Source organism: Folsomia candida, unplaced genomic scaffold (assembly GCF_002217175.1).
Source record: "Folsomia candida strain VU population unplaced genomic scaffold, ASM221717v1 Fcan01_Sc003, whole genome shotgun sequence".
Classification (NCBI taxonomy): domain Eukaryota; kingdom Metazoa; phylum Arthropoda; class Collembola; order Entomobryomorpha; family Isotomidae; genus Folsomia; species Folsomia candida.
Window position 1 is genome coordinate 949,256 of NW_019091195.1, and position 23,463 is coordinate 972,718.

The window sequence follows — 23,463 nt, forward strand, 5'->3', positions numbered from 1 at the left end:
TTTTAACAAGCTACATATAATGATTCCTCATTGAACTCATTCTGTAGGTATTGGCTTTATGAGACGCATTTATTAAGGAAATATACCTATGGAAAAAATATGGTTACGAAACCGTCCAGTTTTTTCTGGAGTAGAAGGAATCCACTTTTTACAGAATTCTGTACATATCTCTTCCAATGACTTTAAGCCATTTGGATAAGCGAAGCATGCAACTGGCTGAGAAATGAAAACCTGACAAATGTAGCGTAGCCAATTTAAGTATTTATTAGGACCCAAGGCACGCTCAACTGCAATCAACTTTCAAATAATGCAATTACTTGAGTCCAGAGATCATCTTAGAAGAAAGTGAAGCGTAATTCCTCTGGTAATAATTCCGGTGGAATACTAAATAATATTATTTTAGATGAAGAGGACAACATGTTGTTTTGTCATATCAATAAAATTTGCAGTCGTGTATCTATTTATTGTTGTGAAGTATTTGCATGGTTAACCTTCAATCAGCCCTTTTCAACATTATAGTACGTCAATGTAGACAATAAAGAGGAAACTATGTTACATGAATTTTTGCAGCAACCTGGAACCATTAGTAGTTTCTTTTATTATTACTCCAAATATATTTATTTACACCTTTGCCAACTTTAGGCACGTGTAAAAAGGCTTTGCCCTAATATCAGATCCACAATATCCACCTATTTCTTGATATTGATGGAAAACGAGGATACTTATGTACGACCAAACAATATCTATAATAAAGTCCAATGGATAAGGGACTGCATAAATGTACTGTTCGATTGTCCCAAAATGTAAGTAGTATGGCCAGGTTAACATACGAGAAAAAGTAAAATAAATTTGGCAGACGTTAACCTTTTAATTGCTTATAAAGACTATAAAGACTGAGTTCTGACTTCATCAAACTTTAGAATAATGAGTCATTGCATTGCAAATTAAGCCTCAACACTAATACAGTCCACGAAATTATTTAAATACAAATACTTCACACCTTACTCTTTCCATGAAGAAAAGTCTTAACGGGCAACGATTATAGCATTTGTGTAGCTATTCACACGTGTGCATATTTGCATACACATGTAATTATGATCGCAAACTTATTGTTAGTATTAAGTAACTCGAAATATTTCTAGAAATTCATAATTTAGCGAGACGGATTCTGCAATGTAGAATCTGCAATATTTGCATATGTTGTATGCTTGTATGTACATCCACATATATTGCAGCAAGTTATTCAATTCGGGTGTGGTTGGTGACGTTCTTTCTTGAGAAACCGACACTAATTTTTGTTGACTTTTTAAATCTTCTTCAACCGAATATTTAGAATTATGGATGGACGGATTATGTTTTTAGCTGCTAAGAATCATTTACCGAATTCATTATACTACATATTTCTAAGAAATATGTGAGTCATTTGCTTATTAAATAAATAACATATTACGATGAGGCGAAAAAATCCGGCATGACATCGGTTCATCAAAATTTCCTTCAGTCGTACATACATAAATGCATAATAATCGGACGATTAGGAAATTGAAATCATTCAGGAAAACCCACACTTTACTTAGGAAAAGCAAAGATTTTTTACTACCATGAAATTAACTTTTATTAAAAAATTTATTTCAAAGATATGTAGGAGGAAAGTACTTATTCACATTTTCCTTAGTTCAGGTAGTGTAAAAATTAACAACTTATGCGACCTTCCAAAGTCCCTGTCCTATGGAAAATATATCCGTCTTTCGTTCTTTATGTATGTTGATTAAGGGAAAATTTTGTGCAGCATGCATATTTTCCAAAAACAGGTTTATGAATGGTCGTCACACATTGCGACGATTACAATTCAATCGCTATGGCCAAATGATGCTACCAGTGCAAAATCTTTAATTTGCTGTCGTCATGTTGTTATTTACACTCTTGCCACTATTATTGCTAGTAGTGGAGTACTGGAACTGTATTAAAACTATCATATAGGTGACAACGGTTCCAAGACACTGCAAAATTTCAATACTTAATGTAATTAAAAAAAGAACGTACCATGTGTATTGCTCATTAACGATACCTTAACAATAAATCCATAAGAGATAAGAAATTTGAAAGCATGAAGCCCCAAAGGATTATAATAAAGGTCATTTTGGATTGCGAGTAGTTCTACGTTATTCTTATAGCCTGGCTTCGAGAATCGTAGAGAAATATATTTTCCCAACGACTCAAACTATTTAGGGGAAAAATTTACATAATTACGTACAATTTGGATATGACGCTTAAATATTTACTCACCTTCACTGCTCCTTCTGCCGCCCAGAAGAAACTGGTCACATAAATCATCAAAATTAGCACGCTAATTGATCTCCGAATGGTAATTGGGGCAGGGTCTATTATTTCAAGGAAGGATTGACTAAAATAGACAAGCCCCATCGTTACTGTGCCTAATATTACGACCCCAAAGGTTTCATTCAGCTCATATGTAAATATTTTCATTTCTCGGTATAACTTAGATATCTGCCAAATAAATATTTAGTAAGTTATTTATTCAAGAACCATCATCACAAACTCGAAAATTTTTGAGTTTACCTCGTTATAGCCCAAATTTTGGTTCCGTTTTAGAAATTCGTCACAGTTGCATCCCACCCTGTAGGTTACGAAGCATATGTAGCTGCTCAGCATTACCTCAGCCAACATGGAATACACAGAATAATGCAGAGTCAAAATGAAAAGCAAGGAAGAAAGTGCATAGTCTGAATAAAATAGAACCCAATCGTTCTCATCATTCCATGGCTCATCCCGTAGTAATTTTGCCACTCCAGAAAATATAATTTGGTTCAAGTTTAATGACCTCTTAAAATTAATAACGTATGAATATCTAAAATTCCTAACTCCGTTGATGTATGACAGCAACGTTGGAGCCACGTACATAAAGATGGGTGCGAATGTGGTCCAAATTGGTAGTAATTTTATGAATACATTGTCCTGAACGAAAATATATTAATCGTAATTTCAGGTTTAGATGAGTTATGGGAAATTTGCATCTTACTCTTTTTGAAGTATTTACCGTGTCCCCCAAGTGCAACAACGTATTGGACAATGTCATAAAGTTGCGTTTTCGAAACCAGAAAAGATATATCAGGTAATAGTCTGAGATCAGGACGGTGCACATTTGCGCCACGGTATAAAATTGGGTCGGATTCTTTTTCAAGGATGTGAGGCCTCGAAATGTGTTGAGCACAAGAGTTAAAGTGCTGGTAAGAATGCCAGTAATGCAAAGGTATCCGAAAATGAACTGTAAAAATGTCCATATCTAAAAATGAGATTAAAATGACGTTAATAATAATGATGCATGTGTACCATTTTCCAGGTTCGTTTCCTTTTCTCAAGTTTTACTATCTTTCCTTCATCATTTAGAACGGAAGTAATACTGTATGGATTCACTAATAAAAACGATGATAATTTTTGAAAAGCAAGAATATATTGATAAGCTGGATTTACAAATGGTTCTTGGTAGAGATCCATGATTACTAAAATGTAATAACGATGATTGAATAAGTCGAAATTACACAATTTTGCACAGGAGAAAATATGATTGAAAATTTACAAAATAATAATTCCGGAGTATATACAGGGTGGTTTAAATGTCACGCAACAATGGAAAATTTTCTAATGGGAAAAACCCCTAAATCTCCATTAGTTACAAGATTTTGGATCAAGATTTTTGTAATTATTATCAAAACTAATGGAACATTGATGACGAAATTTTAAAAATATTGAATTTTAGCGACAAAATTTCGGTAACTAATGGAAATTTACGAATTTTTCCCATCGAAAAAATTTTCCATTGTGGCGTGACATTTTAACCACCCTGTATAATAAGCATTCAAAAGGAGTTTGTGTACAGGCATTAGTTGATTAAAGAATTTTCAGAGGAGAGGAAGCAACTTTAATTTGAGTACTTCTTTTGCTTGCTATGCATGTATGCATATACGAGCTTGCATTATTGATAACTTTAGTCTCTAACGTATGTACATAAATGTAGGAAGCCCATTTCTTATCTGTTACATGATAAGGGTACTATTGATAAGCAATTTATTAAATGCATGTCATTTGCACAATATGACAATTAAATTCTACACATCACCTGTGATCAACTTTTAGTTTTGCCCAATTTTAAATTATTTACTTGGTAAAATATTTATTTTTAAAAAATATGGAGATTATTTTAGGTAAGCTGAAATTAGTTCCATTTTAGTCAAGATAATCACAATGCGTACAATTAACACATAACCTTACATAGTTCCAGCAGAAATCGACTGGACAAAAATTAAAGACAAGATAACCGAGGTCGAAAAGAGTATACGACATGCAGTAAACATCGTCTTGTCTGAAACCCACAAAGTTGATCAAGACGCTTCGAATGATGTCAAGATCAGGATCGAACCCATGGTCGACGAAGTGCATAAAATTATTGCAGGCATCTCACAAACAATAGATGCAAAAGAACTAATGGATGCAGAAGTGGATAGCGCAATGGGCGAAATCTTTAGAATCCTGTCGAACATGATATCTTCAATTAAGCCGGATGTTCGCTCATTACCTGGCAGCGTTAAGGATGTAATTTTCATAGAACTTATACAAACCAGATGCGCCGTGGTTAAAATTTGTTCGGAAATCATGATACTTGCGAAGCATTGAACAGATTTTAATATTACATGTCAAAGAAAAGTTCAGATTTGCAAACAAATTGACTTTCTGGACTGGAGGATTCAGCAATATGTACTTAAATAATTCTCAGAACGCGGATAACATATTTACATACGATTCAATATTTCGCTTTACTTATTTCCATGTCACGCAACACGACATTTTCACTATTACAATTCAAGTGTAAAAGAAATAATGGTTGTTTTTGTAACACCAAAAGTGGTAAGAATCAATAAATCTATACGTATAAAATATTCAAAGGGGATGAGTTTGTTCTTTCCATTTTCTTTCTCAAACTTTACAAGCACTTGTAGTCAACAGGTTTCCTTCAACACTTCAGAATATATTTAGTTCGTGAAACTAAATATGTGTATGACTAAAGTTGTAAAATTCGTATTTTTAGGTGTTGACTAACCTTTGAAATACTTATATCGAAACTGCAAACTTTGACATTATGGTAAAATTAGAAGATTTCCAGCATGACTTTATAAAACCCCGAAGAATTATTTCTCTCCGGAGACTTGGTTTCCTAATTTTGATACTTGTCCTCGGAGGGTACTTTGTCAGGACAAAGTTTGGAAATGATCCAAGTAGTGAGGTAACACTCAAATATATAGAAAGTTAGTTACTACAAAAGTTTATTCTAAAAATTTTCAGCTCGAAGAAGAAGACTCTGACAAAATGGCAAAACGAGTAGCAGAAATAGAAAAGGCTCGCAAGGAAGAGGTATGTTCATGAAAGTCTTCATTTATTTTAAAATTCAGAGGTGTTTCTAATTGAAAGTTGTGCTTAGGAAGAATTTCAACGCGATTTTCGAAGGAGTTTAACTCCCAACGATTCCACCGAACTTACGATGGGACCAAGTCGATATAAACTCTTCAAAAAACCGAGACTTCACTATAAATTCGCAATCAAATATTGCAAAAGGATGGACGGAAAACTTGCTATGGGTAAAAAAAATACTTCTACTAATTCAAATAGAAATCAATTAACTCATTAAACATGTTATTTTGTGTCACAAAGTCCATAAAGCTGAGAATACGAGAAAACTGCAACAATTGGTCGGTAAACGTGATCGAAAGAAGGAAATGGAAGCGTATTATGGGCGAAGTCAAGATTCCGTGTGGGTTGGCCGGGATAAACCTAAAAAGAAAAAGAAGAAAAAGGAAGATAACCCAGAAGAGGGTGGAGAACCGAACTACATGGATTACATGGGCGGAGGAATGATGTGGGTTTTTCTGTAATTTCCGTGATGATAAAAGGTACATTTGACTATTAATTTTTTAGGGGCGGGGGTGGTCGTGGTGAAGAAATGTGCCCAGCCATAAGTCCACACTCAGTTTATGCTCCATCGCCCTGCCAGTCTCCGTTGCCTTTCATCTGCGAGTTTGACAAGAAGAAAGCCAGGACACCACTTCCGGACGGAAAAGAGTTCAGAGGCAGAGGATACGGGTATGATCGAGGTGGCTATGAACCGGACATGGATGAAATGGATAGAGAGGAACCAGAACCAATACCAAAAGACGAATTGTAGCTCAATTAGTGGGATCATAAATGCAATCCTAAGCTTAAATTTAATGTGCTTGTAATTACACGTGAGTGCTACAACATTTTGAAAAATGCAGAAAAATTTAACGTTTTAGATTTGGCACATTCTGTCCAATCGGTTACACATATGAGAATGCATACTTATACACTAGCCAATCTGTCGGCCAAGGGTTGTCCTACTTAGAAATGGTGTATTTGATCAATTAATAGTATTATGTATTTGTGAGTGTATTTTCTTGTATATTCCTATAATTAGTGCGAATTTTCACAAGTCAAAATCAATGTGCAAAAAAGTCCACAACCTTCCCGATTGATTTTCTTCTCCATCCACTCCACCCGAGTTCAATTTTTATGTAATTAAATACTGAAGTACTTATTAAGTAAATTGCTATTATTTTACAATCGTATGTAAGTAAATTTCAATAGCAAGCAAATAAATCAGAAACAAATTAGGGTGCATGAATACATGATTTTTATGAATACATATACAGCTCCTTTAAAAATTCAATTCTGCATATTATTATCTAACAATCACATTTCAAAATGTGAGACCTGGATTTCTTCCCCCCGGTCGGCAAAGTCCCCTTCGTATCTCGCTTTTCGGAAGTGTCCCCAGTGAATTTTTTTATACTTTTTCTCCTCCTCTTTTACTCCCAAGGGTTCCACGATGCAACTGTAGGCAGGTGCCAGAAAGTACGGCAAGGAGAACCGATCGCTGTCGTGATTCGCCAAAACTTGGTGAACTGATAATACAAATTTGCTTATATAGACAAATTTCCCAAAAAATAAATATGTATAAAATATCATTTAAACCTGGTCCCCTATACTTTCCATTACTCCAGGCTTGCATCATGTCACCAATGTTTATCACGAATGAGTCTATGAAATGCATTTTAAAATAGAGAATAATTATAATTTCACCACAAAATTAAGTAATAAAGTTCACCTTTAACGGGCGGGATGTCATAAAATTTCCCATCTCTTTGTACTTGAAGAGAACAAACTGCAGAATCTTGTAAAAGCACGGTTAAAATTGCAGGGTCAGAATGTGGTCCAACGCCCAGGTGAAGGGCGGGGTCCGGACATTTCGGATAGAAATTGAGCCGACACACGCTCGTTTCTTCGTTTCCGGGAAAACATGAAGACTCAATAAAGTTTTTGCAATCCATCCCTGCATTCAAAGTTTCCAGTACGGCACAGAACAGTGATTTCGCAAGGATTTGCATGGACTGTGGATATTATGGCATTTTAGAGCACTGCTTTTTTTGCACTTGCCTATGAATTGCTTACTTACTTTAAGATACTTTTCCATTGTGTCCTGAAATTCAGGGATATCTGGCCATTGGTTTCTTCCATGAACACCCATACTTGACTCAGCTAAGGATCCACCGGGTAATTCTGGAGTAAAATCGAATACCTGTTTCCAGTCAACCTTTTGTTTGGTGAGTTCACTGTCTGAAAACCCTTGAAAGTTGTTCTAAACAAGAAATAAGTATAATTTTATTATTTACAAATTAACTGTCGGATAACATTCTGTATTTTAAATTTAACAACACTGACCTCACTTCTAGCGACTTTGTCCTTGATTTCTTTTGGCATGTGGAAGAATAACTTGCCTAGCGTGGTCGCCTTTTCCACCAAATCAAGATCGACCCCATGGTTTACCACATAGAAAAATCCCCATTGTTCACAAGCATCTCCAATTTGCTGGATGACTTTAGATTTTTCAGACACGTCATTTGATGCTCTTAAAGCAGAAATGTCAATTGTAGGAACGGAGAGTACCATTTTAGACAAGCGAAAATCTGGCGACTTGTTTCCGTAACAGGAGGTAACCGATCACTGAATCTTAAAATAGCAATCTGGAATAAATTATATAATAAGCAATTTTTTACTCCTGCAGCAGTCAACACAATGAATAAACACGATTCTCCTGCATGACCATCATTTTGCAAAGGATTATGTTTGTAATGGACCGCAAACATATTTATTTACATTAATACATGCATCAATATTATCATCATGATGAGATGAGAACGTCAATCTCGCTTAATCTGCTAAATGAATCAAGTTCAAGGTCATTTTCATTTAATATTATTCCCATTATTAATTGTATATTTCACTTGAAAAATTATTTAACTGAACAATTTTGATACAAATACATTTGTACATATGTAACTTTGATGTACGCAAGTATTTAAATATGAATGTACATAATCTCCTTCGAATATATCTTAAGAGAAAGAACCGACTGGGTATCCGTATCGTTACACATTTTTTTGCAAACGTTGCATTCGACACTGTCAACCGTGTCATACTTTTCAAACTAGTGATTCCTTCATGACGTACATAAGTAATATTTATATGTACTTAAGTACTCGACTTGTCCTTACAAATCTTTATTCCTCTCATTTAGACAATCTTCATTTATTGTCGCATACAGACTGTACTTAAGTAATAAATCCAATCAGTATAGATGGCAAGAAGTATGATATTCACATTTTTTAAACGATGACGTTAAGTGCAGGTGGGATCATCTCTCTATCCCTACAAAACCTCCAACTGCCAATTGTATATTTTTCTCTATGCTATGATAAATAACTGATAGATTGGTGCGAGTCATTCTCTTTTTATTTGTACATGTATTCATGTATATTAGATGCACGTACGTATTTATATTTGCTTTACAAGTAAACTCGTCAAGTGGCATGTTTGTGTAAGTTTCAAGAATCAATGTTGTCATCAATCCAGTTGACAAATACATTTTTGAACATCCACATCTTTCCAATCGTACTCCATATACTTGGCAACTTTACTGGCGGAGTCGAGACCGTGGAGTTTCTTGACAAGATGAAACGACAAGTCAATTCCAGCAGAAATTCCTTTAAAAAAGTACCAAACAGTGAAAAACCTTTTGCCAAAATTTTAGACTTGCAAAATCAAAATCTTGCTAACAAACCTGCCGAAGTGAGAACTTTGTCGTTGTCAACGAATCTCCTGCATTTGCAAAATTTAGTCGTGGTAGGACAATCTGGACGAACCAATTCGAAGCAGAGGTGATGGGTTGTCACCGTCATTCCGTCAAGTAGACCTGCCTTTCCTAATAATTGGACTCCTGTGCAGACCGAGAGCACAAATTCTGCAGAAGCTGATACTGATTTTATCCAAGATATTAGTCTGGAAAAATATTTAAAACTAATTTAAAGTATGCAACCGTATACATAAAGAGTTATTGCTGGTGAATATCTCACGATTCATTTTTCGCCTCAGTCACAGTCCCCATTCCTCCTGGAACGATTAAAATGTCCAATTTAGGAATATCTTGGTCCTGTCCAATTACATAGTTTGGTAACACTGCGAGTCCATTTCTTGCAGTGACTGGGGACTTTTGAGCCAATGTCACAACCTAGATTTTGGCATAGATAGATATGTACATATGCGAAACAAAGGTTAATCATTGCTAATTTTATCATAAGTAGACTTTCAAAAGTTACTTAAATGTGTATGTATTTATTTATACGAGTATAAATTCTACTTACTTCGAACGAATTTTCAAGCAGAGTTCCTGTAATTGAAAATACTTCAAACGGTCCACAAAAGTCTAACACTTCAACTTCATCAAAAAGAAGGATTCCCAAAACTTTGGCAGACATTTTAAAATTTGCTGAGCAAATTGTTCTCCAAAGATTGGCCCTCAATAAATAATGAAATATGAAATCACAGGCTGTAGATCTGTGGACGTCAATGTATGTAATACTAATACACACATGCATATGTATGTACATATAGCGTGTCACCTTGAGTTTGACTTTGGCCATTTGTGCAACATCCATTAGAAAAAATTTGTGGTAGAATTATATTATTCATGTCTTTTAGTTTTAGTCAAGTACATAAAGCACAGAAAACATACCACAACTTGTGGTCCACAAGTGACAAGTACTTGAAACCAATACACAGTGTGTGTTACACAGTGCATTCGCACATGGTATAAACCTGTGTGTAAATATCTAATGAAATGATTAAAGTATATTTAGTAAATATATTGAATATTGTATAATTCGAGTATCGAACCCTATATTTCATAATGGAATATATAAAATGCAGTTTAGGTTATAATGGCATTTAAAAATATGCAAATTTACAAAAATTCCTATTTCTCGAATGAATAATTTGCCTCATTTTTAGACATTCGATTTAAGTCTAGCTAAAAGTCATTTCATAATAGAGATATATTTTTCAATTTTTTACCATTTACATACATACTTCCTCGAGCTGGATGTATGTATATATACATATATATGAAAGCTATAGTAAGCAGTCAGCACTTAAACCAACCTTAAATAAAATATTTCAGGGCGTGTAGGCAATCCTTTTGAGACATGTAAATAGGAAGAAATGGTAAAAAACATTAGCACCAGCTCACAAATATAAGGTGCCCATACTGTGTTTCTAAAATTTTAAAACTTTCTACCTATTGACCTTTACATGCAAATGGGTCGTCTATAATGTTTATTTCTCCGAGGTGCATATGGAAAATTACGTCCAATATGACGTTGGATACAAAAATATTTGCAAATAGGCGTCTAAATTAAACTTATGTCACGTTAAGAAAATAATGCAACATTAATTGTGAGTTAATTAAAAATTACATTAAATCGCAGTAACCAAGTGTACACACACCAACTCATTCTTAGCGTTTAACATGGTTTATCGGGATTTGATTGACATTAAAGTAAAGCCAAATGAGTGACATACAATGTACGAGAATATAAATAAATTTGCTTTATAAGTAAAAGTAGAATTATTATTCATAAAATTATCAAAGTAAAAAAGTTACTTCAAATACAAATACATACTTGCCCGACGCATATTTAGAGTCACCCAAAATAACAACGTAGTGGTATGTTCAGCAATTCCATTACAAATTCCTCGTCATATTTCAAATCCTGCAATATCAACCAAAAACTATTATTTGCTCCTTTAAATTATTCTAATTCTAAACTAGATATTTACTTACGATGAGAATCTTGTTGATTTCGTGAAGCCCTCGTTGTCGAACTTTTTCATGAATTGTTGGCTCCATTTTATTAAAAGCTTTCAGCCCAAATGAATTCACTATCGCATTAAGATTTCTCCCAGCACCCCAAATTCCATCAAATTTTACAAATAGGTCAAGAAGTTTGATGTCAAAATCAAACGATAACAGTTCCAATATTCCGTCTTTATATCCAAATTTCGAAAATACAGCGATTTTTGCTTGTTTCGGAGCCAGGAGAAATTTACCATTGCCGAATATTGGAAGCGGCATGGGAGATCTAACAATTCCTCGTAAATTGTAGTCACCTATATCCATGCACGAAAAGATAAATACAGATAAATAAAAATTATTGTTGAGATGATGCAAATTGTAATATTCACCATGAATCGTCATTGTATCAATTTGCAAAGAAAAGTTTGCCTCCAGCTCTATAAGATTACTTTGAATGTCGAGGATTGTGAATTTTGACAGCTCACGAACGACAACATTTCTGCACAATTAAAAAAAACTCATAATAAATGCGACGTCAAAATTGTAAAACTCATTACTGTATCATTTCTTAAATACGTTAAGTCAGCCTTTATCCCAAATTTGTGCTTTATTCCGGTCTGCTCAATTTGAATTTTAGGAATACCGACTGGATCCAGGGGAGGAACGCCAAGCGTTGGATCACCAGTTTTCATGCTGTCTCGAATATCCAAAATTATGCGTAAAATGACGGAAGTCATGGCGTCATGATCACAAAGTCCTTGTCGATTCCATCGTTTAAGATTTGGCTTTTCTGTGATATCTTCATCCTCGTCTGATATAAAATCACTTGATTTTTTAAAAATTAGTCCCAACTTCTGCCCCTCCCAACATTTTACACATATCTCAAATACCTACCCCACGATGACCAATCGTCGTCCTCCTCCTTGGAGTTAGAGTCCGACTGAACAGTCATGATATGAATATTTAAAAGAAACGTGAACACGCAAGTGACATAAATGCATTGCGTCCAGGACTTCATCCTGAAGATTATACTTTCACCAAATTTTAAAATGCTTACAACAAGATTAGTTCAGATATTCTTTACTACTTAATTAATAATGGTAATTTTATTTTTTTTCGAATTAATCGAATTATCTTGAAAGAATGAGACATACATAAATCACAAACTGTATGTATATAGATATGTATGTGCATGACGGAGACGTAGTATGTACATAAATACATACGTATGTAAAAGTCAAAGCGCATATGTAATTCCTGGTACATATAAGTACATATGCTATACATTTCGTCTGCTGTTTGCAGTAATTAACACACAAGATTCACAATATTTTTTGATGGAAATATTCATACAAACATACGTATATACATAGATTAGTACCAATTAAATTCTTAATGCTTTAATGGCAAATCGTCCATCAACGCAATTAGATAAATGTAATGACAAGTATCTAATATAATTAATTATATCAATATTAATCACCGTTTACAACTTAAAATACATACAACGAGCTAGTTTCATCATTCATCCCCTCCTTAAAGTTGTCAATGTTTTGTGGATATCGTGTACGTGTTGTTAAGCATGTTTCCATGACGGAAAATACGTTACCCACGCGGCTAAAGATGTTCAAGTTCATATTTATAATACATACGTATGTATATCTATTACAAATATATGGAGTCTATGGCAATATGCAAATCCAACAAATCATTGGGACTATGCATTTCAGGTAAAGGTCAACCCTTATGAGTCACTCGTGGGCGAATTCCCAAAAAATTGATCTCATGCTTTATGTATCTATGTAAATATGTAGTCCTCTAAATGAATAATAATAATTGTATTGGTTTGCGAATTCTGCACTTTTTGCATAAAATCAAAATAACTGCAGCACATTAACATGAATCGCACATTTGAATTCTTGCTATGGGTGGGGCAGTCATTGTCAGTCAGTCAGTCACGTTAATGACTGACCCACCCAATCACTGTAATGGTTCAAAGTACAACCAAAGTACATAAAGCATCAAAGTTTGGAGTTGTTATATGGAACGTTCTGTGAGCGAGCACTAGTAAAAACGTATCCAGCTCCTTGCCAATTATTCTAAAAGAGCTTCCGGTAACGTTCAATATTTATCAGTGACTATGCATTCTGTATCTGCATGTATGTATATTTCAATTCTGATGCAATGACCCCTCACAATTTATTACATAGATTTCTAACCTTTCCATTGTGGACGTGAAAATTCTGGAAGAAATGTGTCAAAAAAGTATAAATTACTTGGATAGGACTATATTTTACTGCTTGTAGAATTAACTCTGGCGCGATTGAAGTCCAAAGAACAAGATGAGCACTACAAAGCATTATCAAATTACTTATCTTATCATCATGTATCCATCTTTATAATTTTAATTTGCTTAACGCAATAAAAACAAACGATATGCATACGTGCACAAATGATATCCAGGTCTTTCTTTTTCGATTCATGAGCACTGTAAATAATCCCACCCACCCAGAATATGATATCAATCAGCATAGAACCTGCCGAAATAAAATGTAAAAATGATGTTAAAATATAATGACAACGCCAGTGCTATTTTGGGATTCTTTGTCAGGATAATTTTGCCATTTCCACGATAATTATGCAAATTGGATGGTACAATAGCACCAACTCACATCGTGTTATGAAGTTGTCATGAATTTTTTTACTTAAGGCGACAAAATCACAGCAGACAAAATAATACGTGATAAAAAAAGACTAACACGAAAGTCAATTAAATATATACACCATGACGTTTTTGCAAACACTTCCATCCATTGAACGTTTTGCAATCCGGGAGGAATGATCATATTTAGTTATCTGCGTGCCGAGATAAAACTTACACACATTATTTAACTGCAGACCACTTTATAAATTCGTACATTACGAGCTGAGTTACAATAAGTCTTCTGATCTAACTGAAATAATATCAAGTTTAATTAACTAACAGTAAATAAGCTGATCTCTAATATTTTAATTTAGAAAATTCTGCATACTTTCACAATGTCCACCACTCCTCTCACCCGAGGCGACTCCTCCCAATCTTCCACATATTCTACTACCTCCTCTAAAAGTTCTCGTAAAAAGAAATGTTATCACCATCGTGTCACGATTGACGAAGACTTGCACAAGTGTTCTATCCAGTGTGTCGATAAATACCCAATCCATCATGCCGCACGATTCGGCAACTTTCGAAAATTGAAAGAGCTGTTAGATGACCCGAATTGTTCGAAATGTCCGCTCGAGCCTGATGAATGTTTGGGAAGGACACCTCTTCATTACGCCTGTGCAACAGGTACTCATAGCGGCGACATGGAAATATTTTGAGACTTTTTGTGGTTATGCATAAAGATTACTAAATTAATATTTCGCAGGAAACGTTGAAAAAGGACTCATTTGTGTAAAGCTTCTCCTGGATTGCAACAAGATCAAGACGCACACAAATGCGGCAGAGCATATAAAACGTTATGTGAATCATTTGGACAAATTTGGCAAATCACCGTTGCATTTAGCCGCAAAGAATGAAGCAACTGCAATTGTCATTGAGCTGTTAACAAATCGTGCAAACTTTGACATCTCGTATGTTAACTGAATTTATTTAAATGGCGTTTAAATACATGATAAGTGTAACTAAATTCTCATGAAAATATATGAAATCTCAGCTCCTTAGATGGCACCTGCGCCCTCAGGGAAATCTACAAGTCTACTCCAAATGCAATGGAAGAGGCCTTAAACCAGTCTATTGGCTATATTGAAACGTGTGGCAGAGTAACGCTTCCTTCCGACAACATTTCCATAGCACAAGATGGAGAATTGTTTGACTTTACGCGGACGTGTGTCAATATTTGTTTGGATTTTTAGTATGTATTTAATGTGCTTATCTATAAAATACATGTAGAAAGCAGGAATAAGTATGTAAGAGACAAAAGAAAAATGGTATTTGCTTTACACAGCCCTGTTATCGGCTCCAAAATGAAAAAAGAGGAATGTGCCGCATATGAAGAGAGTAAACGTTGTCATGGAGACGTTTCTAAATGCAAGAGAACGCCAGAGACTGGATTTTTATTCACGGTGAATCGCAAACGAATGGAGGCGGGTCAACGGAGACAGATCTTAACAAATGCCCTCGTTCAAGCGTTTCTCTATTTTAAATGGCACAAAGTAAAGTGGTTTTGCTTTATGGCGATTGGATTTCATGTGAGTTTTACAGATTGGTTACCTATACGACAACCGAGAAAAAATTCGGAAACACTTTATAATATTTCAGGCCATCTGGTTGTCCCTCTACATATCGACCGTGATCAACGTATTTGTCCTCAATTGTCCATACGTTGTTCCCGTTTCCACAGGGGAAACAAGTACACCTCCAACAACAAACATCCCGACCCCTTGTACTTCCTCCATCCCACTCCAATTCTCCGCCCTAATCCTCCTCCTCATGAGTTTTCTCGTTACGCTCAAGGAATTTTTCCAACTGCTTCGGCTTCGTTCTCTGTACGTTCGATTTGAAAACATGGGACAGTGTTTGCTGCTGGGTTTCATTTTTATGACCGTCCCAGACATTTATTTTCATGGGATCATTGGATTTGGAATTGGTTCTCTGGAATACCAAATTAGTGCGGTGCGCAAAAACATGGGTGTTACCATTATGATCTTTGGTTGGCAGTTTATTAATGGTTTATCATGCATTTTACAGTTTGGAATTTTTCTCGCATGGACTCTATTGTTGTGTCAACTCGCAAAATTGCCACAAATTTGTATTCGGTTTAACTACTTCGGACGGAAAGGGATGCTTATTTTCCCTGATCATGGTATATACGTAGAGATTCTGTCAAGGGTGAGCTTCCCAAATGTACACATTTTAAGCATGTTGATAAAATACTTAATGTAATTTATATGCAGGTCTTCAAAAACTTTCTCATCTTTATCACCATTTTCTCCAGTCTTTTAATTTCGTTCGTCTTCTCCTTCAATATTTTGCTGCCAAATGTAAGAAAATTTTACATTCATATTTTTATGAAAATTAAAAAAACAAATGAGAAAAAATTATAAATTTGTCCAGTCCACCGGTTTCGTGAATTTGCCAACGACTCTACTTAAAGTCCTTACAATGATGACAGGTGAATTAAACTATGACGAAATCTTCCACTCTGAATCAGAGCTGATCTACCCGATAAGCAGTCACGTCATGTACGCGATTTTTATCATGGTTGCAACCATCATCTTGTTCAACTTACTGATTGGTTTCACCGTCAGCGATATCCAGGTTAGACAGTGATAAAAATCATATTCGAGAATCTGATTGATTAATGCTGCAGTAACATGCATAGCAATCAATGTAATTCAAAAATTATGTCCCACAGGGTCTGCAAAAAGATGCACAAATTAACCAAATTTCGAACAAACTGGAGCAAATTTTTCTGATGGAATGTTTCCTATTGTCCGGGATGATGCAGAGATTCGTTCGATTGTTTGGTAAATTGGTTGCTATGGACACGGGAAAAATTTTTGATCGGATAATGGTCGTGAAAATGAAGAATAGCAATGTGTGAGTTTAATTCTACATTTCTTCCATGATAATAAATAGCAAAACAATATCTATATTTATTTCTTGCCTAAATTACAGCCTCTGCTACCACACAACCATCAAAGCACTCCCATTCGCCCTCCGAGTAAAGTTACGCCACCATGCTAGCAAAAATTGTATGGCGCTTAGCGATATTTCGGGGACATACGCGCGACAATTATTTAGTAAAAACGTTGAGCACTGAATTTTATCTGTTAAAAAATTTGCAATAAATTATTTTGCCCTTGTGGAAAAACAGGAGCAATAAAATGATAAAACAATTCTAGGAAATATCATCTCGTAAATCATGTTAATGCGTGCATTTCTATAATCTGTCATCTACTTAGCAATCGGCATTATGACAGAAATGTGTCACTCATTTTATTACTTATTTGTACTATATGACCTTAGTACGAAAACATGTTTACAGCTTACTGCACATATATCCATATGGCTGTGTTTTAAATGAAAATATGTCATTCAATAATTAATAGCATATTTGGCATCAAACCTGAAGTAATCTAGAACCACAGACGTATTAGCATAGAACTTGTTGACAAAAACAAAAAAACAGGGATTTTGAAACGAGTATAAAATGAAGAAAATATCTCACCTATTCCAAACAATTTCAATTTTGCAGAAACTACAAACAGAAGAAGCAACATTTATAAATATCGTATAAATATATATACATACACTAAAAAAATCAATAAACGGAATCATGTATTTTTTCAAGATATTAATCTTGCTCATAACCGCATTTGGTATGGTGAGAGTAACTACCATATTTTGTAACGATAATACATAAACGCTAACGTGAAGACTTAATTTCAGGGCTGGTGTGCCCCAGAGACCAAAGAAGACTCGAATTACTCTGTTGCAGAGTCCACCGGGGAACAAGGAACTTTCGGAGTTTCGAAAAATCGACCTACATTTCTTACCAGCAACTCAAACAATATTGCAGCATATTGCGGCGGGTTGGCTCCTGTTTATTGTAGCGACGCCTGTTATCGATGCACCTTTACCAGTTGCGAATGCACTAACAGTGGGTGCTGAACAGATGCAATGTGAGAGAAAGTCATCCCTTCACTTTATGCATTTCATATTGGATACTTCGAAATTTTAGACAAATTTTCACGAATTTAAATTCTTGATTTATTACCAATTTCTAAATTGTTTTGAATAAATATTTCAACTTGACAATCCAAAATGTACTCGCACGAAAGATGTGCTGTTATGTTATGATGATTTAAAATCACTCAAAATGATCTACCTCCCCTTGGCCTGCATCTCATCCCAAAGTTTTTTGCCATCTTTGCCAGTAATCTGCTTCCACACGTCATCCTTGTACTTTCCTTCCCTCGTAATTTTGAAAATCTTTTGAGCCACGTCCGGTTTACTTGAGTAGGCTGTGACGACATAGTTCAGCCAGTACGCGCACTCCGCTGATGCTACGTTCTTGGATCATTTCCGCACCAGGATCATTTCTAGGCTTGCTGGGACGGTCGGTGGGTTCGTAGTGATAATATCGAACGTAGTCTGTGAGACAATGGGTCATCCATTTCGGCGCATCGCTGGGGAAGCTCATAATCGACCAGGCTGTGGAATGAACTATCATTTGACTCACACCCTCTGGAATTGTGTCCGTGTCGTCGCCAAATTCGGCGACGTACTCGTTGTTAGCGCTACTCACGCTGGTCCTCCCATTATTCTTGGTGGCACAGACGAGGACTATTTTCAACTTTTGGGGTGGAGTGTAACCATTGTAAGTGAGGTACTCGGATATTTTGGTATAATAGTCGACGATGGCATCTCGCAGTTTGGGAACGCAAGCCTCATACTTGACAGCTTGGGAGAAATCAATTTCCACCTGAACTTCGCCTGGGGAAATTAACATGTGTAATATAAAAACGGTAATGAATTTTGGATTTGGAAGAATTTTATATAAACTATGATATAAAATGTTTTACCAAATGTGCCTCCGGCAACTGCCAATACGAACAAGAGTGTTACGATCATTATGTTTCTTCAGGAACTTTGAAGATACTTGTATTGAAAATGTATTCTGCTACTTTAACCCGTTAATGTGTCGGGTTTTATACCGATCAAGACCACAAATTTTCGTTCTGCGGTGAAATTAACTTTGGGAAAAAGTAATTGAGAAATTGAACAATCTGTTAGCCCAATGCTATGGATGACTAATTTTCAACGTGTCTGTTAATACGTTGCAATTAAAACTACTTATTTAGGTTAATTTCCAAGTTACTACTAAATTTCCAAGCTTTAATTGTTTGTGTCTTGGAACCTCTAAATAATGTAACCACCAAACCATTCCAGCATATTCTACAGATGTACATTAGCTCCGAATTCTTGGTACATACACGTCTCAGCAAGCTGAAAATTATACAATATGGTAATTCAAAAAACATTTATTTCTATAAATTACTAAAGCCACACTGCATATAAGTACTTAGATAATATAAGTGTTAATTAGCACTTGGGCACGTACTCAATTTATTTAGGTATGGATTACATAAATATATACATAGATAGAGGAGCATTTGTTTAGATTAGTAAATTGTAAAATGTTGAGTTTAGCTCCATGTTACCAGTGGTATCAAAGGATTTCTTATACGCATCTGTATACTGGAGGTTATCAAATTAAAAAAATTTAAGTTTGTATATAAAAATTTGTACATTATTATTTGGAGCGTTTTGATTGGATGTCTTGTAATGTTGTATACGCAGCGTTAGGTCTCCGACCTTGATGCAACGAGTCATATTCATGATCTAAAAAATGTTTAAGAATGAAACAAGTTAAACAATTTTGGGATTTAGAAACTTGAATTTGCTTTGTGACAATGACAAACCATGGGCACCCTCGTCATCTAAATCTGGCAAAGCCTCTGCGTATATATGACTTTCTCTCTCGTTATTGCCAACTAGTGGAAAGCCAAAATTTATGTAAGGTTTATGTGTACCCATATTGGAGATATACATACATGCAAAATGATAGAGTAATACATGAGAATGGAAATTTAATTAATGAAATACTTACCTTGCCCAATATATGGAAAATTGACGGCCTGGACACGACCTATGTGTTGTCGTATTAACAAATTAGATCTTGGGACGACATGATTAGGTCGCATATAACCATCTTCGTCAACCAAGTCATCTGTAAGATCCCAGTATTAGTTTTCATTTTCACATTACAACAACTCGATAATATGATTTGACTTACCAACAATCACTCCTTCAGACAAAGTTGCAGCGTTACATTCTACACCTTACATGAAAATCAATAAGTTACTTATTCGAGAATATTTGTGGTACAATTTTGGTTACTTGGGTCGTTAGGCGAAACCATTGTGTAAACATTTTGAGGCTGGTTCCCTTTGTGAAAGCGTTTTCTGACAAAATGTGTCATAATTAGAAGAGCCATCATAATTGAGACGGTGGCAATTGTGAGGAAAATATATAATCCAAAGTTGGACGAAGTACCCTGGAAATTTATTAAGTAGCAAAGATCAAATAACATTTCTATATGCGTACGTCTATAAATTGTCAAACTGATGCTGGTTGCAATACTGTTGCTGTTATTTGCGATGCAGCTAATTAAAAGAGCAACATACATAAATTTAATAGAACAATTTAAACTACGAATTTACATCTTTATAATTTAATAACTCGCGTGCAAGCTCACGCGTAACAGTAGCTTCGGCATATTTAGATCCGTACTCATTGAAAATACTACATCCATACTGACCCACCAAGTCGGTTGAGAAGTTATAAATTTTCAAGCTTTTCCCATTATTTAGCACAGAAAATCTAATAACGTGTCCCCCTTTGGTTTCATTCAATTCTTCGCCGTTAAATGTCCAAGTAATGAATGGCATTGGTTCTCCATTTCCATTACAATTCAAAACAAAATCACTGCCGATTTGCACGTTTTGATCGGTGGGTCGAGTTGTAAAACGGGGGCGAGCTGTAGTGAGTGAGCGTAAAAAATATTCATTTAATATTCTTACAAACTGTACATGCAGTAAATAGTGAATCGACTTCCGTACGTACATTTCACTACAAGATGGAAGCTCTTTAGAATAAAAGAGTTGCTTCCAAGCTGAGAAATGAGGCATTGGTACGAACCACTGTGCGACTTTGTTACGTTATTGATGACAAAGGTCATGGTAGAATTTGCTATCAGTTCAGAATCAAATGTCCAGTCTACTTTTGGAATTGGTCTGAAACGTTAAGATGGATATGATTTGTCAGATTGTTTTCATGCAATTTCTAGGTGTCGTCAAATGCATACTTTCCAGCCGCAATGCACCACAAAGTTGCTTCTTCTCCTTCGAACGCAATGACATCTCCAGAGTTATCAAAGAGAAGTACGGGAGGAAAATCTCTCCATTGATCAAGACCAGGAACTTGTATTGGTGGTGTCAGATATTGTGTGTCCATCGTAATGTACAAGGGCTCGTTTTTATATCTGCGCATCGTAGTTATTAAACTACCCGTTGACTCAACTTTTAGCCACCATAAGTATCTTATACTATTTTTACGTGTAATGTTGTAAAGGTGCTACACAAAAATACTTTAGGAGAGGATGATCTTCTATGAAGTCATCCTTTATGAAGTGTAGGATGTACAAGCTTCCGTCTGGTCCAACTATGTGTCTTGGTGCGTGTTTCCCAAATTTATTAACAGTTTGTACGGCCCAAAATTTGTACGTGGGTGGGAGCGACTCCTGAGCAAATAAATCCCTCTCTTTATATGCAAGTAATTAGAGTTTGCGTGTAATTACTTACTTTGAGATCAACCCACTGAATTCCTCTAAAACCTTCACTAGGACATGACAATTTTCCCCATAATTTAGAACCGTGCAGATCGGGAAATGCAAATGTTTCATCTTTAATCTCGTGTACCGTTTGACTTTGACTTTTTGAAACTCCCCACTGATTTGTAGCAAGGCATTGATATATTCCTTTGGCGGATTTTAGTTGGATTGTTAGATTTTCATTGCTGCCTTCTAATTGTGGCATTAAAACTCCGTCTTTCTTCCATGAATATGTCATGGGTAGGTCCCCATTTGCGGCACAATGTAATCTGACTGTTTCCCAAGAGTGATTATCCAGGGAAGAGAGTTCTTCAACGTTTGAGATCGATAGCAAAGGATCTGTGTAAATTTTTGGGGGCACTTGACCTGGAATTTATATAATCGTGAAGAATATTCGCAAAACAAAATACCACAATTTATATATTATGTATGTACCTGTGGCTTTATAAGTGGAGAGTATTAGGAGGGTAATTAAGACGGAGATGGTAGGAGGGCTAAAATCAATTATTTTTTTCACACACATCTTTAATTTAAAGTTTCAGTGCAAATTTCTAGTCAAACATTTTTCAGCATATAATTTTGAGACAATTCACGTGATTTTCACCACTCGTAAAAAAATATAATATCTTAACTATTTGTATTAAATAAATATGTTTCGAAGATATTATTTACATATATCCGGTGTTATGCCTCCTGAGTATTTAGTTTGATGGACCATTACATAAATCGCGGATGGTAAGTAGCATAGACAAATAGGATTTGTGATAAGATAGACTTATCATGCATACGTAAAAGCATGAGTCATCCTCTAATTTGCTCAAGTTGATTCAACTCCTGATTGAAAGCTTATCCGGCTGAAAATACAAGCATTAACTTTGCATACTGCCGGGCGCATCATGTACATAAAAAAATATGACACTACATTATAAATCATGAATCCCACTAACAAACCAAAAGTATGCTTGTGATTATGCGTAAATACGTATATGTACATAAATGTAGTATATGAATCGCTCGAGTTTTTCAAGCACGCTAGTATTTAGACTGTCGTTATAAAACTTTCTATAAGTTTCAAATGTAGTATTTAAGTTTCACCATTTGTGGCTGCACCTGGACATAATAACGTCATTTATTTCAGTAATTGTGCGCCAGATGAAAACCTAAGATATCCAAAGCACAATTGTAAGTTGATGTGAGAAATCTTTTGTAGAGTGCTCAATAAATTTGACACTTATGTAACATAAATCGTTAATTCTTATCAAATAATAGTATCGATATTCCGCATAGATAGTCAATTGAATTGTGAATTAACTATAATCACCAACAACAAATCTTTTATAATGTACAAGAAAGTGAGCAGCAGGATCAGGCAATGATAAGCATAGTCCTTGAATTACAGGAGAAAGCTTTCACAAACTTGTATGAAATTGGATGATGTATGATTTTTTACATTTTTCCTTTTTTTAGCGGTCAGTAGGTGACTAAATCTTGATTTAAAAATACAACCTTATGTTAATTCATCATATTAATTAAGAAAATAATTCAGTATGGCTAAAATACTTGTATTATGTCTAGCAATGTTGTTGTCATTTCGATTTTTCAACATTGCTCCAGCGAATGGGTTGATTAAATCAGATTTAATTGTAGTTAGCGAATCATTATCCGATAAGGAAGTAGAAATTCCATTTAACATCTCGGAATTTCTTCCAAGCTTGACCTCTTCATCAGTACAAATTCTCAGTG

At 35.1% G+C, this 23,463-nt stretch overlaps 7 protein-coding genes across 13 annotated transcripts; 2 read left to right on the top strand and 5 right to left on the bottom strand.

The window, feature by feature from the left end:
- Positions 1-1,680: 1,680 nt before the first annotated feature.
- Positions 1,681-3,631, bottom strand: LOC118435037. The gene is made up of 6 exons (XM_035850079.1): positions 3,352-3,631; positions 3,041-3,286; positions 2,581-2,976; positions 2,287-2,508; positions 2,069-2,221; positions 1,681-2,000 (listed from the first exon to the last, which is right to left on the bottom strand). The coding sequence occupies exons 1-6, from the start codon at positions 3,514-3,516 to the stop codon at positions 1,890-1,892; spliced, it is 1,293 nt and encodes a 430-aa protein (XP_035705972.1). The 5' UTR covers positions 3,517-3,631; the 3' UTR covers positions 1,681-1,889.
- Positions 3,632-3,840: 209 nt separating this feature from the next.
- On the top strand, positions 3,841-6,729 carry LOC110847533. 3 transcript variants are annotated; one of them, XM_022094486.2, is made up of 6 exons: positions 3,841-4,223; positions 4,295-4,611; positions 5,359-5,427; positions 5,495-5,651; positions 5,725-5,929; positions 5,989-6,729. In XM_022094486.2, the coding sequence occupies exons 1-6, from the start codon at positions 4,208-4,210 to the stop codon at positions 6,233-6,235; spliced, it is 1,011 nt and encodes a 336-aa protein (XP_021950178.1). In that variant the 5' UTR covers positions 3,841-4,207; the 3' UTR covers positions 6,236-6,729. The 3 variants fall into 3 exon arrangements, with proteins under 3 accessions (XP_021950178.1, XP_035705335.1, XP_035705334.1); XM_035849442.1 differs by lacking the exon at positions 3,841-4,223 and adding an exon at positions 5,105-5,299 and having other exon boundaries at positions 4,476-4,923; XM_035849441.1 differs by lacking the exon at positions 3,841-4,223 and having other exon boundaries at positions 4,476-5,299.
- On the bottom strand, positions 6,560-8,171 carry LOC110847534 (probable 2-oxoglutarate-dependent dioxygenase At3g111800). The gene is made up of 5 exons (XM_022094487.2): positions 7,810-8,171; positions 7,544-7,726; positions 7,196-7,478; positions 7,063-7,128; positions 6,560-6,992 (listed from the first exon to the last, which is right to left on the bottom strand). Exons 1-5 carry the CDS (start codon positions 8,035-8,037, stop codon positions 6,781-6,783), a joined length of 972 nt encoding a protein of 323 aa, XP_021950179.1. The 5' UTR covers positions 8,038-8,171; the 3' UTR covers positions 6,560-6,780.
- A 690-nt stretch (positions 8,172-8,861) lies between these two features.
- Positions 8,862-12,681, bottom strand: LOC110847255. Its single transcript, XM_022094162.2, has 8 exons — positions 12,173-12,681; positions 11,855-12,089; positions 11,668-11,777; positions 11,267-11,592; positions 9,789-11,195; positions 9,501-9,655; positions 9,209-9,426; positions 8,862-9,131 (listed from the first exon to the last, which is right to left on the bottom strand). Exons 1-5 carry the CDS (start codon positions 12,294-12,296, stop codon positions 11,127-11,129), a joined length of 864 nt encoding a protein of 287 aa, XP_021949854.1. The 5' UTR covers positions 12,297-12,681; the 3' UTR covers positions 8,862-9,131; positions 9,209-9,426; positions 9,501-9,655; positions 9,789-11,126.
- On the bottom strand, positions 8,992-9,902 carry LOC110847069 (isonitrile hydratase-like protein xanA). Its single transcript, XM_022093915.2, has 4 exons — positions 9,789-9,902; positions 9,501-9,655; positions 9,209-9,426; positions 8,992-9,131 (listed from the first exon to the last, which is right to left on the bottom strand). The coding sequence occupies exons 1-4, from the start codon at positions 9,900-9,902 to the stop codon at positions 8,992-8,994; spliced, it is 627 nt and encodes a 208-aa protein (XP_021949607.2).
- Positions 12,682-13,992: 1,311 nt separating the features above from the next.
- On the top strand, positions 13,993-17,158 carry LOC110845595 (transient receptor potential channel pyrexia). The gene is made up of 10 exons (XM_022092045.2): positions 13,993-14,609; positions 14,689-14,893; positions 14,977-15,174; positions 15,268-15,511; positions 15,582-15,935; positions 16,011-16,151; positions 16,217-16,303; positions 16,377-16,580; positions 16,678-16,862; positions 16,941-17,158. The coding sequence occupies exons 1-10, from the start codon at positions 14,318-14,320 to the stop codon at positions 17,083-17,085; spliced, it is 2,055 nt and encodes a 684-aa protein (XP_021947737.1). The 5' UTR covers positions 13,993-14,317; the 3' UTR covers positions 17,086-17,158.
- An 853-nt stretch (positions 17,159-18,011) lies between these two features.
- LOC110845596 (peroxidasin) lies at positions 18,012-22,434 on the bottom strand. 5 transcript variants are annotated; one of them, XM_035850111.1, is made up of 13 exons: positions 22,156-22,433; positions 21,692-22,086; positions 21,446-21,630; positions 21,196-21,372; positions 20,955-21,124; positions 20,587-20,868; positions 20,472-20,494; positions 20,229-20,385; positions 20,125-20,169; positions 19,939-20,058; positions 19,751-19,822; positions 18,851-19,670; positions 18,012-18,761 (listed from the first exon to the last, which is right to left on the bottom strand). In XM_035850111.1, exons 1-12 carry the CDS (start codon positions 22,241-22,243, stop codon positions 19,582-19,584), a joined length of 1,803 nt encoding a protein of 600 aa, XP_035706004.1. In that variant the 5' UTR covers positions 22,244-22,433; the 3' UTR covers positions 18,012-18,761; positions 18,851-19,581. The 5 variants fall into 5 exon arrangements, with proteins under 5 accessions (XP_035706004.1, XP_035706003.1, XP_035706005.1 ...); XM_035850110.1 differs by lacking the exon at positions 20,472-20,494 and having other exon boundaries at positions 20,125-20,163; positions 20,552-20,868; positions 22,156-22,434; XM_035850112.1 differs by lacking the exon at positions 20,472-20,494 and having other exon boundaries at positions 20,654-20,868; positions 22,156-22,432.
- Positions 22,435-23,463: the final 1,029 nt, after the last annotated feature.

What these genes read in the sequence shown, in the direction of transcription:
- LOC118435037 (XM_035850079.1), bottom strand. Translation starts at nt 3,516, where the DNA reads ATGGATCTCTACCAAGAACCATTTGTAAATCCAGCTTATCAATATATT. An exon ending in AAAATTTGGGCTATAACGAG is followed by an intron (nt 2,509 to 2,580) that starts GTAAACTCAAAA and finishes TTTATTTGGCAG; the next exon opens with ATATCTAAGTTATACCGAGA. An exon ending in CGGCAGAAGGAGCAGTGAAG is followed by an intron (nt 2,222 to 2,286) that starts GTGAGTAAATAT and finishes TCCCCTAAATAG; the next exon opens with TTTGAGTCGTTGGGAAAATA.
- LOC110847533 (XM_022094486.2), top strand. An exon ending in TACCTGGCAGCGTTAAGGAT is followed by an intron (nt 4,612 to 5,358) that starts GTAATTTTCATA and finishes AAAAATTTTCAG; the next exon opens with CTCGAAGAAGAAGACTCTGA. An exon ending in TACATGGGCGGAGGAATGAT is followed by an intron (nt 5,930 to 5,988) that starts GTGGGTTTTTCT and finishes TTAATTTTTTAG; the next exon opens with GGGCGGGGGTGGTCGTGGTG.
- LOC110847534 (XM_022094487.2), bottom strand. Translation starts at nt 8,037, where the DNA reads ATGGTACTCTCCGTTCCTACAATTGACATTTCTGCTTTAAGAGCATCA. An exon ending in CAATGGAAAAGTATCTTAAA is followed by an intron (nt 7,479 to 7,543) that starts GTAAGTAAGCAA and finishes TAATATCCACAG; the next exon opens with TCCATGCAAATCCTTGCGAA. An exon ending in TGGAAAGTATAGGGGACCAG is followed by an intron (nt 6,993 to 7,062) that starts GTTTAAATGATA and finishes TTGTATTATCAG; the next exon opens with TTCACCAAGTTTTGGCGAAT.
- LOC110847069 (XM_022093915.2), bottom strand. Translation starts at nt 9,902, where the DNA reads ATGTCTGCCAAAGTTTTGGGAATCCTTCTTTTTGATGAAGTTGAAGTG. An exon ending in TGCTTGAAAATTCGTTCGAA is followed by an intron (nt 9,656 to 9,788) that starts GTAAGTAGAATT and finishes GCCAAAATCTAG; the next exon opens with GTTGTGACATTGGCTCAAAA. An exon ending in ACTGAGGCGAAAAATGAATC is followed by an intron (nt 9,427 to 9,500) that starts GTGAGATATTCA and finishes ATATTTTTCCAG; the next exon opens with ACTAATATCTTGGATAAAAT.
- LOC110847255 (XM_022094162.2), bottom strand. Translation starts at nt 12,296, where the DNA reads ATGAAGTCCTGGACGCAATGCATTTATGTCACTTGCGTGTTCACGTTT. An exon ending in CGACGATTGGTCATCGTGGG is followed by an intron (nt 12,090 to 12,172) that starts GTAGGTATTTGA and finishes ATTTTATATCAG; the next exon opens with ACGAGGATGAAGATATCACA. An exon ending in GGGATAAAGGCTGACTTAAC is followed by an intron (nt 11,778 to 11,854) that starts GTATTTAAGAAA and finishes TTAATTGTGCAG; the next exon opens with AAATGTTGTCGTTCGTGAGC.
- LOC110845595 (XM_022092045.2), top strand. Translation starts at nt 14,318, where the DNA reads ATGTCCACCACTCCTCTCACCCGAGGCGACTCCTCCCAATCTTCCACA. An exon ending in TGGAATACCAAATTAGTGCG is followed by an intron (nt 15,936 to 16,010) that starts GTGCGCAAAAAC and finishes TGCATTTTACAG; the next exon opens with TTTGGAATTTTTCTCGCATG. An exon ending in TCAATATTTTGCTGCCAAAT is followed by an intron (nt 16,304 to 16,376) that starts GTAAGAAAATTT and finishes AAATTTGTCCAG; the next exon opens with TCCACCGGTTTCGTGAATTT.
- LOC110845596 (XM_022092046.2), bottom strand. Translation starts at nt 22,243, where the DNA reads ATGTGTGTGAAAAAAATAATTGATTTTAGCCCTCCTACCATCTCCGTC. An exon ending in TTTTCCATATATTGGGCAAG is followed by an intron (nt 19,823 to 19,938) that starts GTAAGTATTTCA and finishes GCTTTCCACTAG; the next exon opens with TTGGCAATAACGAGAGAGAA. An exon ending in AGATGACGAGGGTGCCCATG is followed by an intron (nt 19,671 to 19,750) that starts GTTTGTCATTGT and finishes AACATTTTTTAG; the next exon opens with ATCATGAATATGACTCGTTG.